A 13701-nucleotide genomic window follows, 5' to 3' on the forward strand; every position below is an offset into this window, starting at 1 on the left:
TTTAGTCACCATCTGAGAATTAAGTTCTTGCAAACCCTAAAGTAAGTCTGAGGTCAAAGCTCCAACCATTTAAGACAAAACTGTACAGCTGTGGGACAGTTTCAGTATTCTGTGTATTCATTTCCATGATAAAAAAGGTGGACATCCCAAACCCAGTGTTCTCATGAGTAGTCCTAGTCTGCTCTGATAATGAATTACATCTTCTTGCAATTACTACTCTTCATTGTCTCTCAGTGTAGAATCAGAGCATACAGGTATAATTGCACGTTTCAGCATATTTGCCTTTAGCATCTATAAAATCTGCTACTACCTTTCAGCTAAAGGCTCAAACACAGCCTGTGGGTTTTTTACGAGGGTTGTCATGTACATTTAAATCTTCCCCCACCTCCACTTCTGGAACTGCCTTCAGGTCAGTGTTCATAGACACTGCATTAAGACAAGACTCCCTTTTCCTTGAGGCACAGTTGAGAACCTCGGTAAAAATATTTTATTATCTGCTAGCAAAGAACTGTGTAACATACTGACACAAGTACAAAGGATACATAAATACAAACAAACATATATATGTAGATTGACTGGTTACTTTATACACAGAGTGAATACATAAATGAAAGAAAGTCTGTCGCACATTCAGCAGAGGAAGCACCCAAGAACTAATGCTCAACACTTGCCACAGGTCTAGTGCCATACCAATGCCCTCAAAATTAAACAAATTATCAATGCCAAAATATTGCATACTAGACTAACATATCTTAAAAAGCATTAGTATAGCCATCTGCTTGGTAGATTCCTAGGAGTCAAGATCTGAGTCTCTCCACAAAAGTAAGAATGGGCATAATGGACCACACCAAAACCTCTTTAGGTCAGCACTGTCTCTCCAGTGGAAAATTACTGAAAAAAAAAACGAGAGGAAAGAAAAACCCAAAGTATTCCCTTTACCTTCTCAGAGTCCAGCAATATACAGTTCAGGGCTTTACTGAGGGAAAGGTGGTTTTGTACATTTTTGATAGTCTTAAAATGGTTTTCAAATATTTGCTGGATTTGCTTCAGAAACCATGTAGTTTGCCAGCACTCTGAACACTTCCACAACCTCATGAGGTGCAATGTGGAAATACACGTTCTGAGAAGACCCCATCTGGTAGTCTCTTTTGGTGCTCACTGGCTCTTTTTGGGAATGCTCCATGTTCGCCTTCTGCACATACTCATGATTTTAAGGACCTCAAGTACATCCCCCTTCCACCATTTCTTTTCCAAGCTGACAAGTCCTTGTCTGAATAGCAATTTCTCATACGGAAATCATTTAGTATCCTTGTTTTGCATCTCTGTTGCTCTTCCATGTCAGCTACATTATTTTTCAGATGAGGAAATTAGCATTACATATTAAAGAATTCAGAACAGCACCAATTTGTACAACCATATAGTAACTCCTGAGCTCCATGAGTTGCATAATAAAGCTGTGCAGCACCATTTTCCTTGATGTGCTCCTTCTTTCTCACGATAAATCTCCTTACACTCACTAATTCTCTTACTTTATTATACATTTTACCATTTTTCCCTGGGGAAGTCATGAGTTTTTCTCTAACTTCCCTCTAGTATCATGTTTGCTACACTCCACCCTTCAAGCACAAAAGCCAGTTAGGGTTCCCTAACCACAGTTAATAGTACAGTTGCTCTCAAGCAGTTTTACATGCTTTGGTAAATACTGCCTCACAGTGCTCTTTGCTAACCCCTATTTTGCTGGCTTTTTCTGTTGTTTTCTCACTTCAGACACTGCAGTTTGGGCCACCAGAGAGTTGAGAGACCAGCAGTTCTCTGATCCACTTTCCTACAAACTAAAATTCTTCAGGACTGCCTCTTTGGAACTCCTTATGGTGACCGGTGACACAGAAAATTCATTTGGTATTTGGCTTTGTCAAACCTTCATGGCCTCTGTCAGCAGTAGTGTGGCCAGCAGGACCAGGACCAGTGATTCTCCCCCTGTACTGAGCACTGGTGAGGCCACACCTTGAGTGCTGCGTCCAGGTCTGGGCCCCTCAATTCAGAAACGACATTGAGGTGCTGGAGTGACTCCATAGAAGGAGAGCAGAGCTGGTGAAGTGTCTGGACCACAAGTCCTGTGTGGAGCGCCTGAGGGAGCTGGGGGTGTTTAGCCTGGAGGAGGCTCAGGAGGGACCTTATTGCTCTCTACAACTGCCTGAAAGGAGGTAATAGCCACCCGAGGGTTGGTCTCTTGTCCCAGGAACTAGTGACAGGATGCGAGGACATAGTCTTAAACTGTGCCAGGGGCAGTTTAGGCTTAATATTAGGAAGAATTTTTTAATAGGAAGGGTGATTAGATATTGGAATGGGCTGCCCAGGGAAGCGGTGGAGTTACTGTCCCTGGAGATGTTTACGGAAAGACTCAATGCCATGGTCTAGTTCACCAGGTGGTGTTGGGTCATAGGTTGGACTCGATGATCTCAGAGGTCTTTTCCAACCTAATTAACTCTGTGACACTGTATCCAGCAGCATTCGGCTGTGCCAAGCCTCCACCGGCGCCGGGCAGGGCCGGAGCTAGGCCGAGCACGCCCCATTTCCGACCAGGCCCACGGGACGGCACAGCCGCTCCGCGACCCGCAGCTGTACGGGCACGGCCGGGCCGCCGCCCGCCCCTTCTGCGCAGGCGCAGCGGGGCTGTGCGCGGAGGCGGGTTTGAACCGTGGCGGGCGCTGTAAGCTGCCGGGCTGTGCCGCCAATGGAGCCCGTCCTGAAAGGTACCGGCTTGGCCGCCGTGCGGTGGCTTCTCCCGGCGCGGGCTCCGCGCTGCCCCTGCCCCCTGTCTCCTTGCGGCCCTTGTCTTGGCGCTTCCCGGCAGGGCGGGTGACGGGCCGCTGTGGGGGCCCGGCCCGCGGTCGCGGAGTAGTCAGGGCTCCCCCGCGGGCTGCTCTGACTCGCCGCGAACCCGCCCGATCCCGGCGGCGCGGCCTGGTCGGCCCCGGCTGGAAGCGGCTGTGCCCGGGCGCAGGGGCGGGCAGGGCCGGGCTCTTGCCTCCGCTCGGGCTGCCCCTTTAGGGTGGCTCCCAGTGGGGCACTGCCTGGCGACCCCTCTGCTCTTCCCACCCCGGTCGATCGTGGCTTTCTTCTGCATCTCAAAATTTCTGCCTCCCCAAGTTGCCCTCTCATGGCCATTTTCCTCTGCGATCACCGCCTTCTCTGAGACCTTCTAAGGCTGGCGTTTACAAGAACCCATCTCTACTCAGAGCTCTTCTAGTTCAAAAAAGCGCCCAGCACTTCCACATTTTCCTTTCCATCAACTGTACAAAAACTCCTGTCTTTTGCTGGAATATATTTGATTAGCTAAAATAGTCTAATTATTGTAAAATACACCTTTGATCCTACTGCATGTGCATGGAGCTTTGAAGTAGCATCCCTTTAAGTTCCTAGTTAGACCTTTACTGAAATGTTCCGATCTGTTTTCCTAGGAGAATTTTAGCTGTGAAAGTTCTAAAATATTTGATGTAAGAGGAAGATACTATCTTTTCAAATGCAAGTGAAATGTTTTTCACAATTGAACAATCAAGGGAAAAAGCAACTCTGGCAGAATCTGCCCCAGTCTAGTAGTAGAATGAATACAGTTAAAAGCACATTGGAGCAGACTTGTCTTAAATTCCCATTTATATCTGAAGTACTGATAATAAGATTTTTCCCAGTGCTTTGTGTGAAGCAGTGGTTTATGTTTCATATTCCTCTTGTATGACAAAAATGTTTCTAGTAATTGTAAAAATATTTTAATCTTTGTAAAAGATACTTCTATTGTTGGAGCATTATTCTGGTTTTCATTTATAAAGAAGACAGATGAGACTGCATAATAATTAATCAGAAGAACATGCTTAATTATCTTAGTAGCTAAGATAATTAAGCAATATTTGCTAAGGATGACCCTTTTAAATTGAAACTCTCAGTTTTATTCATGAGTTCTGAGAGTTGCCTGGCCTGCAGTTTGCATGAAGTTGTTTTTGCTGAACTGCCATTTCTCCAGTTTTTGGACTTTTCCTGATTTGTCATTCAAAATGGGAAAGTGGCATGGCCAGTGGAACTGTAGGTCGCTTTAGTGCCTGTCCTATGTAAAATCAATGAAGGGATTGTTATGAGTTTTATTTGCTTATCCCTCCTTGTCAGTACTTCTGTCTTTGGTTGGTTGGTTGAAGATATTCTCAACCAAGGCTGATTTGATCCCTTGAAGAGTTTATTAGTCTGCTTAATAAAGCAAGCTAATTAAATCTGAATACCTAAAGTTGCATAAGGCAACAGACATTAAATTTTATTAGCTGCTGTTGTATGAACTTAATTTTGGGTGTTTCAATACAAATAAAGTGGCAATTGAAGCCAATTGGAAACTGTTACATGATATTTCTGCAAAATTTTCTGGGAGTTTGGGCAAGGAATAATTCTATTGTGGTGATTCTATTTTGTTCTGTAAGTTGTGTTATATCAACTAGTTTTCAAATTTTTAATTAAAGATTAACAGTGATTAAATAATGGTAAGGCTGAGCAGTCAGGTAAAGATAACGTATTGCTTGTTAAGCTGGTAGTGTGTTTTAAACAGATGAAGTGAAAAGTCAGACTTCTAAGTTATTTCCATTACAACTAATTTAGGGGACATAAATACACTAAAAAAATTCTGCTGCTAAATCTGACACTCAGTTTACTAAAAGCTGTATTTGCAACTGAATGTGATCTGTATAAAAGAAACTTCTATTGAAAAGGCAGTTTGACCAGTTTTACCATGGTATGTGCTTCATAAGTTGTTGTGTTCTCTCTTCTGATCCAGGTATTTCTGCATTTGTGGAAGTTTGGTCATCTAGCAGAACAGAAAATTACTCAAAAACCTTCGAACAGCAACTTCTTGATATGGGAGCAAAAGTAAGGAGACTATTTTGAAATAAATAGAATAGGAAAGATCTTAATTATAAATTAGCGTGCTTGTTCTGCTTGTCACGTATATTTCTATTTAATATGAGTTTTTAAAGGGCAGGAAGGGAGAAAATCAGAGACCTTAGAATAGACCAACATACTGTAAAATTCTTGCTACTGACGGATGGGAAATGCATCTAGAGCCTTTCTACATCTACAGACCTCTTTGCATATTAATGTGATAGCATGCATTTCTTGGGAAGTATTGGGTTTGCCACATACTGTGGGCAAAGCAAATCTAAGTGTTGAAAACCTAACAAGTATGTACCTTATATTGTTCTGTTTTCATCCACTTGTAAGCAGCTGTTCTGTTATTAGTACAATATTTTCTAACTCAAGTACCATGATGTTTTATTCTTCCATTCACTCGCCCACATATTTGGATCAATTCCAGAAAGTGCTAGTAAAAATACATCTAAGAGTTTCAGTATATGTCTCAATGATTTTTTCCATACCAGATATAGTTGACTTGTAGGTGCAAAACATGTTTAATTGCCAGCTGTAACATTTCAACCAGAGACCAAAGTCAAACTGGCATCTTCCCTTCTTGCACATTATCACTGGTTAAGGGAGATTTTTACAACCCACATCATGCTCTAAAAATTACTTGTGTGGACTCCCAGAGCTCTTTAAATGGGCATGTTTAGATGGCTCTTACAGTAATTTAGGAAATCATGCTGATCTCCCTCCCCAAATCCTCTTTCTGTATGAAGTTAGCTGAGTGAGTGTGACCAGAACAGTAGGATAACTGGTTTTATTATTAAAGCAAACATGACTCTCAATAAATCACTTGAGTGAAAAGAACAAGAAATATTTCTATGCTGTACTATCAGACCTGTGTAATTCTATTCTGATGATGCTAGATTTTTTTCTCACAGAAAATATGGCAGAAGCATAAGGCTTCAAAATTCTTCAAAATGATCAAAATAACCAAATATGGTGCAGGCAGGTGATACAAATGAGCCTGTTTAGCAGATCCCTATGACTGAATAGGGATGGTCATGCACCTTCCCTATTCCAGACACTTCCCTGTTCTTGGCTGAGCACATGATAGTAAGCTGCCTTGGTTCGCTATGTCAGGAAATTAAATTCTAAATTAGTTTTTCACTAGATTGTTGATTCAGACATCTCAAAGTAAGTTCAGCTGAGCAGCAGAAGATGCGCAGCGTAAGGAGAAAAGGTGGGAAAGGAGAGAAGGAGGTGTAGGGTGGTGCTTCTCCATAATTTGGAGGCAAAGCTGCATCAATCATCCTTAGGACATGGACTGTGAGGCAGATACTGGTAAAAGTAAGCAAGCAATTGCAGCTGGAGTCATAATTTATTCTATAAGAGATTAATGGATCATTGTATACCTAGATACTTAAATATCATGGGGTTTTATCTTCTAAGAAGTCATAATCAGCTTGCCACCAGCAATGTTTAGAAAAGACAAATAGTTTTCTTAAAGCTAAGCACAGACCCAGCATGCTGTAAGCCAAGTATAATGATGCAACTGAGGGTGCAACAGAAAGCTGCGGAGCCATTTCCATTTGCTGGGGGAGATGCCGCAGTAAAAAATGAGTTCTTTAGATCTCGCCAGGTCAAAAATCTCAACTGATCAAGCAGTTCTGTGTAGGGTCCTTAGTCTCCACAAAGGAGACCTTGTTTGTGAAGAATGGAGTACTTAGAACTGAAAACATCACTTGCCTATGGAGGCTGATAACTGAAAATCTGATCATCTGTGCTACTTTAATTTTCTGTATTTCTCATTTTTCAAAGCATTCCCATTTAATTTTTGTTTATAGTATCTTCAGCCTTCCCTCAAAACAAAAAGTGATTTTTATTGACAAAAATTAGTTTAAAAAGTGAGGTTATCTGTACTCTTTAAGCCTGAGTTCTTTACTGCCTAAAAGATATTTTGTTATTTCTTTGGATAGTGGCATCTGCTTTCTATACTGGCTGATGCATGAGAAATTATGTTGCACTACATAAATAAACATGTTGCAAAATTAGTAATACACATAGAGTAGGAAGTTGAAAACAGTAACCTCGGGCAGTTTGAAAACAAAAGGCTACTCCATGTCTTTAGCCTGCATCAGCTTGACTAATGAGACTGGAGTTTTTATTGCTTGAGTCTTTGTGTGAATTTGGGAAAGATCAAAAGAGTCCTTGACATAATGTTTAAAATAAATTTTTACGCTAATGGTTTATACACTAAAAATGGACTACACTAGCTGGTTTCATTAGCATTTTCCAATTATCAGACTTAAATATGAGCTCTCTGTGTATTTCTGCAGGTTTCAAAAACTTTGAACAAGCATGTGACCCATGTAGTCTTCAAAGATGGACGTTTGACTACATGGAAAAAGGCACAGAAGATGGGTGTAAAAATAGTTTCTGTACTCTGGGTGGAAAAGTGAGTACTCGTGGTTATAATGAATATGGCCTATTTCAGAGATAATAGATTCTAGTATTGGTTTATTGAAAAACTTAAATACGGAAACCATTTTATTAATGTACTTGAAATAGTGATAAATATATGAGTAAATTACAACTTTCCTTTGACATTATTCCTATTATAAACCATGTGACTCACATAAAAAGGTAAAACGTTAACTCTTAAAAAATGAATGTGTTCAACTAATTTCACAGTATATTTGTTAACAGTGTTCTGCTCCTGTACTCTCAGATTGTATGCATAGGCAATGAAGGCCATACTTATGTTGAATAGAATTCTTCCATTTTCATAAGAAAAAGCACATTTCACCAAGGGCATTGTATTGTTTCTATACTTAAATCCTGTAAACAGAATATATCCTAGCAAGACAGAAAAAGATCCTTATATATGCTGGTTTTTAAGGTATTTGGCAAGTTCAGGACAGAACCACATGAAGATTCTCTACTACCATATGGAAGAAGTTAAATTTATTTTTTAAAAAATTAAAGAAAAATTTAATCTGTGCAACCAGTCCTTTAGAATTTGCTACTCCATAGCTGCGTCTCTGAGTTTACAAAGTGCTTGTGAGGCCTAACTAAAATTTCAAATGAAGTGTAAAACACAGTTTATGAATATGCATGTGTTAAACACTCCAATCGATAAATCAATGAGATGATGGAAATTAGAATATAAATCAAGTAAAGAGGGCCTTACCTATACCAATTGTAATATGCATGGAGTGGTCTAAGTGCAAACATTTTGGGCTTGTTTTTTTTTGAAAAGTGTGGGCACAAGGAGGGAGGGCAAATCTGGGGTCTACAGGCACTTAAATGTAGGCCAGTACAACTCGAAAACTTGTGATGCAAGTCTGTTAGCCAAAAAAGAAATTCATGCAGATCTGCAGAAGAAGGGTTTTTCTTTTTTTTTTTAAGTGTGTCAAATAGAGAAGCTTCAGCCACACAGCCCAGCCAGCTTTAACACCAAGCAAGAAATACCTTTAGTTCCCTAAAATGAGGGCAATGCAAAATTTTATTTATGTGAATGTATCTTTCTGGGACCTGGTGCTGTTTGAATGTGTGACAATGATGAGGATTTCAATACAGTTGTAAAATTAAATATGCTCTTCAGGTGGCGAAGTGTATAAATACAGAATTTGAAATCTTAGTCACATGAACTATAAACTATTTGAGGACTTGGATGTGCTGTAGTAAAAAGGATCTCATGAAAGTCCAGGTGAATAGAATCAGCAATGGAAGAATGAGAGTGCTTTACAGGGGAGAGTCTAGGATATGTCATACAGAAACACTCTTTCTGTAATGGCAATGCCACCACAAGAATCTCCTCTGCATGGCTGTAAGGCATTGAGTGGATGAACACTGTAGAAAGCTGAAGCATAGAAACAACTGAATGTGTGATACTCTAGGGGACAGCATGGAGCTTTGAAATCCAGTTGTAAAAGCCTCAAGAAACTTTAAATTTTGCTGGATAACAGCAACAAAGGAAAAGACAAGAGAAAGCATCTAGAGGGAAAACTTAGGCTGTTTGGTAGGAAACAGAAGGCTAGCATCTTCCTGGTATTTTTCAAGTGTTCCTATCATCACTTTCTGACCAAAGCAAGGTCTTGGTGCGTGGCTTAGAAGATGAAGTTTGTTGGAACTGGGGGAATCATCTGAAATAGATGTATTTTATTGCAGAGGAGGACCCAAGCTGTGAATTATGATTGAACTTCTCTGTAATTTTTTCTTCTGCCCTTCAGTTTAAGGTAAATGCCAAAAGGTACAGATGAACATACAGCTTAGATTGGTGTATACTGTAAGCAGAATTCATGAAAATATCATGTCCTTGGACAAAGTATAGGTTAGGAGCAGTAGATGCTTATATAAGTGATAGTAATGAATATTCTTACTGGTCATGGGGTTATTCAAATGAGGCACAGGCAGTACAAAGTTAAAATGAATCTGTGCTAGTATACATGCGAATTTTTGGTTTTTGTAATAAGATGAGAGAACCACAATGCCTGACTAAATTACATGTCTAGTATATCCATGTCTCAAACATGGATATACTAGACTGGTAGGCAGAAGACAGTCTATTGAACCCTGGAACAATATAAATAGGAAGGACTGAATAATATGTACCAGTAAAATTGTGGTCCTGTGTGAATGGAAACTTAGTTTGAACCTGATAACTGTGTAAGCAAATCATGCAAGGTTCCTATGAGTTTTATTCTTGCTAAAAAAGATGGCTTGATTAACCAGCTGCTTCATTCAGTAGCAAGCGGAACATTCTCAAAAAGGTCAGAAATGCTGTGAAATGTTATCTCAGGAAATGTAATAGTATGTGTCAACTTTCTGGTGTAGACTGGGGGTTGGTGACTCCTGTAGAGTGCAGTGCAAAACCAAGTATGTTAATTATTGCTTGGTCTTAATTGGTTTGTGGATTGTTGTTCAAACTATGTCAGAGGACCTTCTCGTAAGTATGTCTACAGTATAAAATAGGTGTTCCTACTGGAACACCAAACCCAAGAAATTCTATGAATGCTTAAATTTTAAAAGGAGTCTACTTAAAATGGAAGAAGTACTGTTAAGAAGCTAAGACTGAAGGGAATAAAATTCTTGCTGATGTCAAGGAGACTGTTTAAAGCAGTCCTCTTAAGCATATCAGAAAGATGGTCGTCACACTTTGGGACTTAGAGTAGACATTTTCATAGCATTGTCACCTCATCAGTAGTCAAAAGTCAAATTAAATAGAACATAAAGCTTCATATAGTGGAATGACGGCATTTTATTGTGGCTATATTGGGAATGTTGCCAGAGGATGGCAATGAGCTTGACTGAAGTTGTAAAATAGTTTTCTTACAAGATGTGATTGAAGAGACAGTCTGGAAAAGAAGTAGGAGTGGAGGAGGCAGTCTACTGTGATGACAAAGGTTTGTGTAGAGAGGCTGAATGGGAAATGAATGTATATTTTCCTTTCCAGCAGAAGAATTGGAAAGTGTTACATCAATACACGTGGAGACAGATTCAGAGAAAACAGTAAATGATGGGGTTTTAATAACACAGGGTTAGGCTATAGAACTCCTTGTTGCAGAATCATAGTGAGCAAAGATTTTCATGGGTTTAAAAAATTGCTGAAGCAATTAAACAGTTCATTTTATCAAAACCCAAATATAGTATTGCATCTGACCATCTGACAACCAGAAATCTGTGGAACACAGTAAACTGAGAATGTTTGGCTGTGTTTTTATGTTCTTACATGCTCTTGGGAATCTTGATATTGGAGGATATTGCAGGATGCTGCGGTATATGATATTTAATCTGGATGCTACTTTTTGATGTTTGAAAATACCAGACAAGGAAGGAAATAATATATACAATTATTCCAGCATTTTCTGGTTCTTCCGCTTTGTGGAAAATACTCTCGCATTTAACAGCTAGTGGACTCCTACTTCCAACCTGTTAGACTTAGACCCTAGTGTTGCCTTCCCCTGAGCAGTGCTTGAGCCTCTCAGAGGAATATGCCCTATGAGCTGAAAAGTGCTGTAATACTTAGATTTCTCCATAAAAGCCTGAAACGTTTGAATGGTTTGTGCAGTATTTAGTGATCATTGCCTTGTTGAACTCTTACTGGATTTCTAGTGCTCTCTCCAATGATCTGCCTCAAACTTTTATTGGAAGCTTCTGCTCTATAGTACAAGCATCTATTTGAGCCTAAACTGTGTATGCAGTTCTACAGTTTAGGAAGTAATTTGAGAAGACAACTCTTTAAGATGAAAATTGAAAATCAAAAAGATTCGTAACTGCAGAGTAAAGTTATTTTAATTTTCTTTTTAAATTGTTGATACATATGTCTAACTTTCAAAATAGCAAACAAAAGTCGTGGACTTGCTGTCATGCAAATAAATTTAAAATTTAGTGCAAAATGAGTGACAGCTTTACAATCACTGAGAAAAAGTTTTTTACTGCTTCTTCAACACAAACACTTCAGTGAGCATCCTAAAATAAAAATCAAAACCCAGAACAAAAAGAACCTGATATAAGATGAAATTGCAACAATCTGTCCAAATTATGAACACTTAATACTTCCACATCAAACGCATAATTGTGAAGCTCTACCTGTGTTTTCTTAGTAAGGTAACTCATCCCACAAATAAGTTATATAAATCATTTACATTCAAATTTTTCTGCGAAGTAAAGAATTCTTAGATTTAATGGTAAATTTTTCATCACTTCAGATTCTCTGAATCAATAAAATCTCTGAATTAATGTAACTTTTCATGTAGTCTTCATCTGTGCTGATTATTATCCAGAATTTAATAACTGTCACTGAAGTCCAGCTGCTGAATCTCTGTCTTTGATGCTCCTGAGAACTCTAAATTCAGTGAGTATGACAAATACTTGCAGTGGTTTGTCCTTCTCATCCCTTCAAACGCAAGTAAGGATGAGGCTGTAACTACAGTGCAGGCTCACACTGTGTAGCAGTTCCATCGCTAGGTGTCACCAGAGCCACACGAGCGGCTGCTGGGAGCACAGTCCGACAACTTGGAAAGGTGTGGAAAATAACGTGAGTGGGAATCTTGCTGTTTCAGAACTGCAATTTGGAGGGCATCATTGGCACAAAAAATTGTATCACATATTTGGCATGTAATAAACAGAAGCAGAGAGTGAGGGTAATATTGTGGTACTTACCTTAAAAGTTACACACTTAAGAAGAGCTGGTGTTTCATTATCGGAGGGCTTAAAGAACTCTTCTTGCAATAAAGGTCTCATTCTTAAAACCAAACAAAACCAAGAGAAAAAACCTCCACCAAACCTTCTTTAATTTGTTGTGCAGGTGTCAAGAAACTGGAGTCCATGTTGATGAATCCCTATTTCCTGCAGTAGACGCTAATAAAGGATTTCTACTACCAATCAAAAAAGTAAGTATCTGATTTTTTTTTTTTTTTTAATGGGCCTAGAATAATAAACTTTAAAGTTTGAACTTGACTTTTTGACCTCAGGCATTTGAACTGTTTATTTTCAGAACATTCTGTAAACCCTACCTATCCATCTGAGTAAGAGTTTAAAGATAGTCTATTGCTGTACTCATGTGACATCTTATCTGAAGAAAGTATACTAAAAATCACGTTTCTGTATTGGTGATTTAAAAAATGAAGATTTAAATTCAAATTATATAATGATGACTAATCAGAAAAACATGACTACTATGTGGCTTATGTTTCACAGAGTTGCAACAAATACTAGTATTTAAAAAACTACCTTTAAATCTTTAACTTTGCCGCAAGCAAAAAAAAAGATTTGTTAGGTTCTTTCTTATTTAATATTAAAGCTTATTTTGCAAAATGTTAACTTCTATAATTACCTGTGACTCTCAAGGAGGTGATAAGCGGGATAAATATCAATAATAAATACTGTGACAAAGTGATAGGCAAAATAGGAGGTGTAGTTATTTTGACAGTTTTATACATATAATTAATAGTTTTGCCTGTCTTGTAGCACAAATGTATGCAGCCAAAAGACTATGTTGAAAAAACTCCAGAAAATAATAGAAAGCTTCAGAGAAGACTGAGCCAAATAGCTAAAGAATTGGCTCTACAAAAAACAGCAGTTAATGCTGGTAAGAACTATTTTTTACTAAGATTCAAATATGTGAAGTTATTTCTTTAAAGCACTTGATGGGGTTTTGGTGTTTGTTGGCTGGGGGTTTTTTTGAGTCTTGCATCTTGCCATGAGAAATGAAGTTGATGTAATTTTTACAGAGTTCTTTGCAATTCTGTTGTGTTAAGGCATCTGTAATGATCTTAGATCTAAGAAAACTCTTTATTTTTGGCAAGTTTTTTTGAAAAAAGAAAAGAGACTTCATCTGAAGCTGTTACAGTATTTAAATATTAATACATAAATACAATTTCTTTGTGTAGAAACAGATGTACCGGTTTTATTGTTTGAAGACAACGGTTCACTTATATACAGCCCTGTTAATAAGATAAAAGATCAATGCAATGCAATGGAAAGAAGAATAAAGGATATGAGGGAAAAAAGAGAGAATCCTTCTACTGGTAAGAAGTTAAATTTTACTTACTTATGAAGATGCACAAATGGCTGCTGGTTTTATCGCTGACTTTTTTGTGTGCTTGTTGTGCTCTCGCCTTTAGAATTTTTTAATATCTTGATTTCATGTCTGGAGCACAGTGGTTGCAAAATAATTTTTTTATCACTAGTCTGCTCAAGAGGACTAATGTTTAAGCTAGACTTTCTAGCTGTGTAAATTGATATTATCACCTCTTGATTAAACTTTACAGCGAGACACTAAATCTTGTTTCCTGTTAAAGTATA

The 13701-nt window shown here is 38.5% G+C and overlaps 1 protein-coding gene across 2 annotated transcripts in view; it reads left to right on the forward strand.

Moving 5' to 3' along the window:
• Positions 1–2678: 2678 nt before the first annotated feature.
• The window catches only part of MCPH1 (microcephalin 1), a 46710-nt gene continuing 35687 nt past the window's right edge, over positions 2679–13701 (forward strand). For both annotated transcript variants that reach the window (XM_048298127.1, XM_048298126.1), the window contains exons 1-6: positions 2679–2753; positions 4811–4902; positions 7230–7348; positions 12203–12287; positions 12865–12985; positions 13287–13424. In XM_048298127.1, the coding sequence (XP_048154084.1) occupies positions 2735–2753; positions 4811–4902; positions 7230–7348; positions 12203–12287; positions 12865–12985; positions 13287–13424 (574 nt within the window). In that variant the 5' untranslated portion in view covers positions 2679–2734. The remainder of the gene's footprint in view (positions 2754–4810; positions 4903–7229; positions 7349–12202; positions 12288–12864; positions 12986–13286; positions 13425–13701) is intronic.

Source organism: Corvus hawaiiensis, chromosome 3 (genome assembly GCF_020740725.1).
Source record: "Corvus hawaiiensis isolate bCorHaw1 chromosome 3, bCorHaw1.pri.cur, whole genome shotgun sequence".
NCBI lineage: Eukaryota > Metazoa > Chordata > Aves > Passeriformes > Corvidae > Corvus > Corvus hawaiiensis.